Source organism: Myotis davidii, unplaced genomic scaffold, assembly GCF_000327345.1.
Source record: "Myotis davidii unplaced genomic scaffold, ASM32734v1 scaffold330, whole genome shotgun sequence".
Taxonomy (NCBI): Eukaryota; Metazoa; Chordata; class Mammalia; order Chiroptera; family Vespertilionidae; genus Myotis; species Myotis davidii.
Window position 1 is genome coordinate 4,263,588 of NW_006283770.1, and position 11,366 is coordinate 4,274,953.

At 41.1% G+C, this 11,366-nt stretch overlaps 1 protein-coding gene across 3 annotated transcripts in view; it reads right to left on the reverse strand.

The window, feature by feature from the left end:
• The window catches only part of ANO3 (anoctamin 3), a 131,896-nt gene that overhangs the window by 6,578 nt on the left and 113,952 nt on the right, over positions 1-11,366 (reverse strand). For all 3 annotated transcript variants that reach the window (XM_006753961.2, XM_006753959.2, XM_006753960.2), the window contains 6 exons: positions 10,748-10,845; positions 6,509-6,642; positions 5,661-5,813; positions 5,148-5,295; positions 299-379; positions 14-119 (listed from right to left, as the gene is read on the reverse strand). In XM_006753961.2, coding sequence (XP_006754024.2) covers positions 14-119; positions 299-379; positions 5,148-5,295; positions 5,661-5,813; positions 6,509-6,642; positions 10,748-10,845 — 720 coding nt within the window. The remainder of the gene's footprint in view (positions 1-13; positions 120-298; positions 380-5,147; positions 5,296-5,660; positions 5,814-6,508; positions 6,643-10,747; positions 10,846-11,366) is intronic.

Genomic DNA, 11,366 nt, shown 5'->3' on the forward strand with positions numbered 1-11,366 from the left:
GTTTGTGACTAACCTCAAACACGATAATGAAGGCCAACCGAGCAGCGAGGATGTGCCAGTACTGTAAGGTGAACTCATAAGGTTTGGAGCTCCAAGGGGGACCTCTGTAGTCTCGGTACCTGAAATCCACAAAAACAAAAACACTTTGAAGAGCAGAGATCAAAGTGTGGAGGTCCCAAATGTTCTCGGTTTGCCAAAACTCCAAAATGACAGTTTAAATGAACTCATCAACATGTAGAGGGAAGAGATGGAATAGTGAAAGCAAGAAGAAAAGTAACTATGATTTATAAGGCAGTACCTGCAATAACCAGATTTTCCCAGGCCAAGCTCACTCAGGTCAAAGAAGGATAGGCTATTGTTGACATAGCCCTTTAAACAACTGGGAGAAAAGGAAAGCATCCTGTGATTCAGAGATTCATAAACTTCTAGTCCAATTTCTTAATTACAAATGACAGGATTTAATAGCTATCATCATTCCTTTCATTCTAATTAGAAATTCCTAGTGTCTCAGCTCTGATTCTATTCCCTAAATCGCATCTATAATAATAAAAGCGTAATATGCTAATTAGACTGGATAGCCAAACAACCAGACCTTCCAGACAACCTTCTGGATGAAGCTAGGACTGCTAGGGACGAGGCAGCCACCACAGCTGGTAGGACTGAGACCCTTGCACGAATTTCGTGCATCAGGCCTCTAGTCCTATATAATAAAATGCTAATATGCAAATCGACCAAATGGCAGAACTGCTGGTCGCTATGAGGTGCACTGACCACCAGGGGACAGACATTCAATGTAGGAGCTGCCCTCTGGTCGTTAGTGCGCTCCCACAGGGGGAGCGCCGCTCAGCCAGAAGCTGGACTCACCACTGGTGAGAACAGTGGTGGTGGCAGGAGCCTCTCTCGTCTTCATGGCAGCACGAAGGACCCCTCCGGGGATGTTCCCAGAGAGCAGGCCTAAGCTGGCAGGCAGACAGATCCCCCGAGGAACCCCAGACTGTGAGAGGGTGCAGGCTGGCCTGAGCAACACCACCCCCCCAAGTGCACAAATGTCGTGTATCAGGCCTCTAGTTACATCTATAATTAATGAGACAGACTAATTTTCCCACCAATAGTTTCTATCTTACACTTTCATTTGGCTTATATTTAGTTAGTGTTTACTATGCACTAGGCATTGTGGTAATTACTTCTTATGTATTAAAACTTTATAAATATGTTTTATAAATATTCATGTAATACTATTTGGTTAATTATAATTAAGCAGCCAATCAATAAATATGTCTACTTGTGATTTATTAACTCATTTAATACATATTTATTAAAAACCTCATTTTGTTAGAAAAATTCTACATGCTTGGTATTCAACAGTGAACAAACAGGTAAAAAGCTCTATCCTGGCAATTAGATATTAAATTGAGGTCAGGGTTTTTAAATAACCTGAGGATATATATAGTCTTAATCTCCATCATGTAAATTAAAGAACTAAGGTTTACAGAGACTAAATAAGTTTATCTAGGTTTATAATTTCTTTAAAAATTTTTGGTCCCAGGTATCCTTTATACTTTTTAAGCATAAAATCTCAAAAGACCTTTTTTCTTATGGGTATATCTACTGACTAGAGGCCCAGTGCACAAAAGTTATGCAATGGGTGAGGCAGGGAACCCTCAGCCCAGCCTGCACCCTCTCACAATCCGGGACCTCTTGGGGGAATTCCAATTGCCCATTTAGGCCCAATCTCACAGTGGGATTGTGCCTAAACCGGAAGTTGGACATCACTCTTGCAATCTGGGACAGCTGGCTCCTAATTGCTCGCCTGCCTGCTTGCCTAATCACCCCTAACCACTTGCCTGCCTGATCACTTCTAACTGCTCGCCTGCCTGCCTGATCACCCCTAACCACTCTGCCTACCTACCTGACCACCATTAACCACTCTGCCTGCCTGCCTAATCACCTCTAACCACTCTTCCTGCCTGATCGCCCTAATCACTCACCTGCCTGCCTGATTGCCCCTAACCACTTACTTGCCAGCCCCTAACCACTCTGCCTGCCTGCCTGATCCCCCCTAACTGCCTCTGCTCGGCCCCAGCCACTGAAGCTTCATCCAGAAGGACATCAGGAATGACGTCTGGAATGACATCCAAAAGGTCGTTCAGCTGTCCAGTCTACTTAACAATTATGCTTTTATTATTATAGATATTTAACACATTAGAAATTAAAACTGAGAAATTTAAAAATATGTCTCTAATCATTAACTTAAATAGCTATCAACTCTATTGTAAGTTAATAGAAATCACACATTTTTAAGAAAAAATAGCTATATTTTCAAAGAGGAAAAATGTAGTGAAAAAAGATAGTTTTACATGCTTGAAAATTTCTTTAATGCCTATCTTAATAGAACAGCTAGACTTTCATATTTGTTTCTGCAGTTAATCTGTTGCAGTATGGCTTGTGAGTTGAAAAGTAAATAGAGAATCTGTCTTCAAAAATATAAATGGTTGGGAATATTTTAATCATATTTCAAATAATTTTCAACATTTTTCTTTGATATTACACCAACACTCTACATCTGATCATTTCTTATAATTTAGTTACAGTGTAGAATCTAAACATATCAATAAAGTTTCCATATGTCATTTATATTAAAATCCATAGATCTACCTTAAACTTTTAATTACTTTCTTACCCATAAATGATATTGTAACATCCAATATGGGTCATTTGGAAAAATTTATTCCCTCAATTATATAGATCTCCCAAATGTTGATATACTCTTACTATAATCTATGAAACATCACAAATATTAATACTACCATTGATTTTTATTAGAAAAAATCTTTTAGGAAGCTTTTAAGATCACATTGGTAGATAAAAGTTATTCAAAATTCTAATTTTCACTTCAAAGTCTGAACTTTATTTGTATGGTAACAAATACAGTCAATTATTTTCCTTAAAATGATAAGATAATTTTGTGCATTTTATAAAAGAATGTCTGCTAAATACCAAAGTCTGAGTAATCATAGTTTGGCTATCCTTTTTTCATACTAAAAAAAATTTTTTGAGTTTGCAGCTCCAACAAGCACAGGGTGTTTTTCTTTGAGGTGACAATCCCACTTTGATACGTAACAGAAGTGCTTTATGCATATTTTACATTTTGTCATATAGAATATTGAAAAGATATTTATTCCAGAGTAGAGATTTGATAAAATTAATAGTTATTACATTTTCATCAAAGACTTTCTAAAATTTCTCACTGGCACTTTTAAAATGGTGACTTTATAGCTGTGAGAAATACAATTATTACCAGTACTCCTTGGTGCCACTGCTTTGAGTTAGAAAAATGTATCCCCATTGCTCTTACATCACCAGTGAAAATGTTAATATAGTGAGAAAAAGGAAGTTATGTCTTAGTATTATTATTAAAATAGTATTGGCCTCATGGAACCTGAAAGAGATCTGCAGAGTCCACATTGAGAACCACTGTCCCAGGGTAACAGTTGTTAGAACCCAGGTTCAAATGCACATCTATCTTATTCCAAACCTGGAATTTTTAATTATAAGGCACATTGGCTTCACTCCCTTACCTATCCTAGACCTCACAATTTATCATTTCTACTTTTTTTCAGGCCAATATCCTCCTCTTCATTGCCCTTTTATCCTTTGTCACTTTATCCTGAAAATTTACAATCTGAATGAATTTACTCCAATTTAACTGCTAAGCATAGCTGGGAAAAATTAAACAACAGGATGGCCCTATGTATATGTAGTTTCAACTTCACATAAGCTTTCCACATCTCTTGAAACTATTCTACATCCTTTGTAACAGTCAAGATGAAGAAAGGGTCAGGTGATATCTACCTGAAAGGCAGGTCCTGAAAGTTCCCAACCAATCACATTTTCTTTTGCCTCTAGGTGGCAGTAAAGACACCAGCAAATGATGCTTCTAAGAGCTGTTAAACATGTTGTCCACACATTTTAAAACCTTAAAATCTGCTTCTAGAGAATTTTGAATTAATAATACAAAAATAATATTTTTGGTTTTTCACTATTAATAGTACAACCACTTTCTATTTATATAGTGCTTTACAGTACATAAAATGTTATCTCAGACATCATTTCCTAATTATAGGTCCAGATTGATGAATAAAAGGGAAAGTTAGAACTTGAAGCGAGGCTGTTAGACTTCAAGTTAAAATCCCTTGAAAAGGCTCTGAAATATAAAATAAAATTTCATGCCTTTATTACCTTTCTTTGAAAAACTGAATTGTTTATGTTCAGTAAGGCACTGCAGGGTTCTGAGAAAACGTCATCAGAAGATATAAGGGCTGATTTTGCGCTAAATCAGGGCTCAGCCTATTGGGGCATATGCCCTGCAACTAGATAAGACACATGCCTCAAACCACTCCTGAAGGCAGGAGAAGAAATAGCTTCTCCTATCACTACTTTGTCTCCTATCATAACTCCCACACCTAAGGCTAATCTCCTCCTAAAACTCAGTCTCTTATTTTTCCCTAATACCTGCATGCAAGGAGGAAAAACTGAACACCCTATAGCCCCTGAAGCACTGGTTCTAAACTGGCTGACTTTGTCCCCCAGGGGACATTTAGCAATGTCTGTTCACATTTTTGATTGTCACAACTTGGGGAGCAGGGAGCTTGCTACTGTTAACTACTGGGTTAGGGCCAAGGCTGCTGCTAAACATCCTACAATACACAGGACAGCTCTCTGTAAATTACTTTTGAAAAATCTCTAGTCATAGAGCTGATGGTTCCTTCAGGTTCTGTATGTCCCCACCAACTAGCTTTATTCCCTTCAGCAATTTCATGAACCAGAGTGGGTCTCAATTTCCCCATCCACACAGTCAAACATTGCACTGGATGATTTCTAAGGTCTCTTCTAAATACACTCTCACACTTTAAAACAATATTTTGATGTGTGATACATTTCCAAGTGAAAAACACAGAGATGCTGAAGTTATTTGCTGTAAAAGAGTTGTTCTTTTTATCCCACTTGATTTCATCTAATAAACACATTATAACTGCAATGGTCAGAAACATTGCCCTTAATGGTCACAGAACAAAACTTCCCAATAAGTTCCCATTTTAATTGCGAACATAAAATATATTAGAAGAATGCGTAAGTTTCGATCTTACTTTTCACCATATTCAAAATGACCTGCACAGGGGCCATATTTGTATTCATAGACAAAACGTGGGATGTAATCAGATGTGATAGCAATTACAAATGCATTGGTGATCACAGCCAGTATACCAATTCCTTCAAGAATTCCATACCAGATACCTAGTAGGAGAAAGATTAAAGATAGTGAATAAAGTAAAATAAAAATAAAAACCTTTGAAAAGAGTGTTTTATTTATGTTGGAATCAGAGCTCAGTCTATTATTTAATTTCTGAGTATAGTATTTCACTGCAGATTAAACAACTATTGAATGCTTTGCCATAGAGGGAAGGTAGACTCCCATCTTGAAGGATTTGAAAATTAAAATATCATTAGGAATTGGACCTTGCCTATAAAATGAGGCATGACAGTTGCTTCAAAGCCTAATTACAACTTACTGAAGTAATAGTAATAAACAAAAATCTTCAAGTTCTACATCATTAGGTAAAGTATGAAATATATGTATTCACTATGGGTTTTGCCGTTACCTATGTCAGTTGCTCTAGCCGGCAGAGGCCTCCGCCACTGGGTGACAAATTTGTATGCATCCAGCCTGATTTCAATGATGTTGTTTAACAAAGCCAAAAGAGGGGCCAGAGGAAACGCTGCAACAAATATGGTGGTAAAACCAAATTGCAAAACTGTAAAGGGAGAACATTAGAAAATTAGTAATGTAGTGTCATTTATTGAATTACTTCATTGTGCAATATTAAGTGATTTACATAAATTGCCCTTAACCTTTTCAATATCTCTACAAGATAAATATGTTTACACCACTTTAGAGTTGAGAAAACTAAACCTCATATGCGTTCAGTAAACTTGCTAAAGGGTAGATAGCTAAAAAATGTTAAAACCTGCATTAAAATTCAGATCTCAGTAGACTGGAAGTCTATGTTCTTTTCACCTTTATACCATGCAGCATGAAGAAGGAGGAAAGACAAAAGAAGCAGAAATCAAAGAGGCCTTGAAAACTGCTTAGCTCTAGAAGGGACTCAAAAGACCTAATCTTGCCCTGTCTTTGTATAGATGAGAAAACTGAAGGCCAGAGAAAAAGCAGATGCTCCTTTAAACTGTGTGCTCAAAAGCTAGGTGATTTACTATGAATCTTCATTTTGGTTAAATATTATGGCTGGAAATGTTACGAGGACAACATGTGGTAGAGTTCCAAGGGCACTGCTTTCATATCTTCTCTAGCTCTGTTGAGATAAAGTTGCAGATGTCCTTTAGAATGCTGGGTTAGAAAGGAGAGATGGCTTTCCCTCTTGAACAAAGCCTGCATGAAATAGAAAACTAGTATCAGAAGGTCAAATAGCTCTGCAGAAGGTTCTCTCCTTACCCATTTCTAAGTATTCATCCATTAGTCCGTGAATATTCATGGGCTGCAGATTCCAATCATTTTCCCACTGAGGTATAGAAGCATCTTGTATTCCCCGCCTGATTTTATGTCGTGACCACCAGTTCTGGATCAACCTACACCACAGAGCAGACAAAGGACTTTTGAGCTCTTTTTTAAGTATTTGGTGAGCAATTTATAGTATACTAGAGGCCTGGTGCATAAAATTCCTGCATTGGTGGGGGTCCCTAGGCCTGGTGGGCAATCAGGGCTGATTAGGGCCAGGCCGATAGGGGCCTGAAGGCCCTGGCTGGGTTGGGAGAGGAGGCGATGGTCGCTGGACTGGGTATGGAAGGAACAGATGCCAGATGTCGATGCTGCCCTTGGCGACCTGCCACTCCCTTCCCTTGGTGCTGCACTGCCACCCGGTCCTGCTGGCCGGGGGAGGGATAGGGGAAAGGGCTGGGGAGGTTTTGATCCCCAATTTGGAACATGCAGGAGGTAGCCATTCAATGATTCTCTATCATTGATGTTTCTATTTCCCTCTCAAAAATCAATCAAATATATATTTTTAAAATGCAGTATTTTTAGAGGAAGAAAGGTAGGGCAAGGGAGCTATGACAGGGGGGCATTTGAGATCTTGCTCACATTTCAGATAGGATAACATATGGTGGTCCTCAGGGGGTGACAGGTGAGGAGTGGCAGTGGGTGGAGCAGGGCACTGCGGGCTGAGGAATGGGCTGTAATGACGGGAATGCCTGTGACAGTGATACTGAGCGTGTGTTGGGGCCATCGCTGGGATCATTCATCCCCAAGAGGTTTTGATACCAGATGGTTGGAGAAACACGAGATCAGTGGGTCTTTCTTAGCCTAGATGCAGTGGTTCTCAACCTTCCTAATGCTACCACCCTTTAATACAGTTCCTCATGTTGTGGTGCACCCCAACCATAAAATTATTTTCGTGCTACTTCATAACTGTAATTTTGCTACTGTTATAAATCGTAATGTAAATATCTGATATGCAGGATGTATTTAGGCGACCCCGGTGAAAGGGTCACTCGACCCCCAAAGGGGTCGCGACCCACAGGTTGAGAATCACTGGCCTAGAAGGTGAGGCGGGTGGCAGGAGTGGGCAGCCCTGCTTCGTTACAAATGTAAACACACAGTGTAACTGCACATGGACATCAGTCAGCAGCCAAATCAATGCCCAGCCAGCCCTGGTGGCTGTGTCCTGCCACTCTCTGGCTGTGCTGCAGAGCTATTGGCTGGGAAGGCTGAACTCACACCCCCAAGCGCAAATAGTATATGAAGGGGAGGGCAGGAAGCCAGAAGCTGGAAGTCAGAGTTGAGGAGGTCCAGCAGCGCTGCCTCTGCCATGGAGATGGAGGGGGAGCAGCTGTCAGTGAGACTGGCTTTAGAGTCTTTAGAGTCAGAGGGGCTGTGTTTCCTGCACATCACCGGTGAGTCCCCGTGAGCCTGTGGTGCACCAGCTGGGCCTGGCGGGGCCTGGGGAGGCCTTTCCTGCCAGGCAGGCTGCGTAGGCTGCTTTTTTTTCAATTTATTTATTTTTATTGAAAAGCAAGCTCTGGGCTTGCAGTTCCTGGGTTCCCTGGGCCATAGCATGTGCCTCCAGGCCTCACTGTGCCCCCCTCCCCCTCTTTCTGTGTTGAGCATCTGGCCCCTGATGGTCAGTGTGCATCATAGCAACTGGTCTACTGGTCAACTGCTTGTTCTGGTCATTCCGCCACAATGGTCACTGGGTTTTTATTATATAGATTAGAATCAATTACCCTGAGACTACACTAAACATTCCTGGGAACTGAAGATATTTGTATGGTCTCATCTTTCAAGTTTAGCATGAGAGAATAGGCCTCAGCCTTCCAGAACTCTCCTAGATCCTATAAACATCTACATATTTATCTACACTTAGATGCTTCCTGATATTGATTAGACAAACATTTGTTTATATGACTGCTTCCCACACCTCATCTATACAAATACTTATACTCCTATGTTGCCTGTTGTGATTGCAGCTGAGCCCTTCATTTCTCATAACTCCAAATCTTCTGGGCTATGGTTTCTGAACATGAGTAAAAGCATGTTCCACATAAAAAAAAAAAAAAATGAGACCTAGAGAGAGTTTCAAGACATGCAGTTTCCATTCCCTATCCTTCAATCATTACATGGTGAGTTTTAGCAAGTCACTTCACTTCTCTGAGTTTATAAAGTGAAGGGTTTGGGCATTAGTGGTTACGTTCTGTTACTATAGTGAATGATAATTTACAGGCGATTGGTGTGTATGTGTCTGAATTCATTTCTCAGATTTGTAAAGAGTTATGGGCCGTAGGCTGGCCGGCCCCGCCCTCGAATGGGATGGGTGAGGGGTGCTGATCAGGGACCAGTGGCCTGGGGGAGGAGCCATGGTGGTTGGCCAGCTGGCCCTGCCCCTGATCAGCGTGGGGGAGCTGATCAGGGGTGGGACCAGGTGGGGGGAGGGGCTTCAGGAGATTGGCCAGCATCCCCGCCCCCTATTGGGGTGGAGGGGCCCCATCAGGGGTGTGGCATAACTTCTCAGATTTGGCTGACACCCCTTCCCTTTCCCCCCAGCCAGCCACGCCCCTGATCAGCCTCCCCAACCACGATAGGCCCGCAACTCCTCCCCCTAGCCGGCCCACCCCTAATCACATCGCCTCACCCCAACAGGGGGCGGGGCTGGCCAGCCAACCTCCTGCAGTCCCTCTTCCCAGCTGGCCATGCCCCGAATTGACCCCCACCACACTAATGGGCCCATAGCCCCACCCCTGATCGTCACCCCACCTCAATAGGGGGCAGGGCTGGCTGGCCAACAACCCATGGCCCCTCCCCCAGGCCACTGGCCTGCGATCAGCACCCCCCACCCAATTTGGGGGTGGGGCCAGCCAGCCCAATGCTCATAGCCCCTACCCATGGTTGGCCCCACCCCCAATAGGCCCCCATTCTGGGGCGGGACCAGCCAGCCTACCGCCCACAGCCCCTTCCCCTAGCCCACACTGCCATGATTAGGGCCTTGATCAGGCCCTGATCCAGACAGGCCGGCCAGCCAACCTCCTGCCATCTCCTCCTCCTGAAAGGCCCAGCCCCAATCCACCCTGATTGGGGCCAGGCCAGCCAGACCCCACCTGTGCATGAATTCATGCACTGGGGCTCTAGTTTTACAAATAAAAATAATAACATTTTAGAGAGGTCAAGTAAATTATATCTTTAGCAAGGGACAAAGAAGGAATTTGAACAAGGTCTCGGTAATTTCATACACCATGCTCTAGGACTGCTTGGAATTTAATACAATACTTTATGCTTGATTTCAGGGATAATATCACCTCTCCAGCCCCAAGGTCTCTGCCGAGAAATGTCCTGATGCCATTTGTGGGCCAACAGGGAGAAAGAATCATGGTATAATTTGATGATTAATCTTAAACTATTTCTATATCATCTATCAGCTAACCAGTTCTTCCCTCATCGTCAGGAAATTCCTCAGAATAGTCTTATTTATAATCTTGATTTCCCCAAAGCTTACATACAAAATTGTTTAAGACACACTGTTTCACTGTATTCTGTAGGATAATCTGTTTAGTAGATGTAAGAGTGGGGATTCAGGATCCTTCCATGTCAGCAATTCAGACAGCTAAAACTAACCTAAAAGAACAAAAAAAATGGTATTGCTCTGATGTTATCACAATCAATCTTGTTTTAATATGAGTGTGTGTGTGTGTGTGTGTGTGTGTGTGTAACAGAGTGTATAAACTTCATCAATCCATGAATTTATCTTTGTTTTACTCATTTTTTGAGGGAGGGATGTGTGGAAACGGATTCTCTATTACACAATAACCATCTTGGTCTTTTGATAACCAAAATAAATCAGAAAGTTATTTTTATCCTCAAGAACCTGTACTATCAATAATGTTTCAAGAATAACAAGTGTCTTAATGTGTTGATCAGAGTACCAGTTACTCTATATCTATTCGTATTTCTTTAGTCCTTACAGTTGTTCTTGAGGTAGCTATAGCCGTTGATCCCCTTGTAGAAACCTAGAAACTGAGGCTCAGAAAATTTTACTAACATACACACAGTCACACATTTAGTGAGAAGCACAGTGAGAACTGAACCCTCATCTGACTGCCAAGCCCAAATTCTTAAGAGCTATTCACACTACCTCTATCTTCTCTGTAACTATATATAAGGCAATTTTAAAAATAAAGTGCTCACGGATATCCCAATTCCATGAAATTGTTCCATATTTGCTTCAAAAACATGATAACACCCATCTGGAGGCAGAGGTCTATCAAACAGCCACTAGGATGACACTGAAACAGAACAAAAACAGAAATGATCTTGCTTTTCTCAGTTGTCTCAAGCATCCCCACCTTCAAATTGTAAAGCAAATTCTTAGGTCAGGTCACACTAACTATCTCAAGATGAGGACACTTGATAAGGGAGTTTTTTAGGATTTATATTGGAATTTTATTTTATTTTTTCTTTTGGACCTCTTATTTATTTTTTTAATTTCTTTTTTGATCAAGGTATTACATATGTGTCCTTATCCCCCCATTATTCCCCACCCCCACTCTATATTGGAATTTTAATCAAAATTATAACAGCAATAACGTCAAATATAACTCTTAATGAGCACATACTATCTGCCAAGCTCTGTGTGAGGCATGATCACCTTCAATAAATGTTCTGGAATACTACCTATCTATTAACAGTCAGGAGATGGACAAATATTTCATTCTATGGAAAATGCTTATAACATATTCTTTTTAAATAACCTTTCTATGTTAGAAAACTTTAAATTTCTAGAAAATTTGTAAAGTTGAAACAGAGA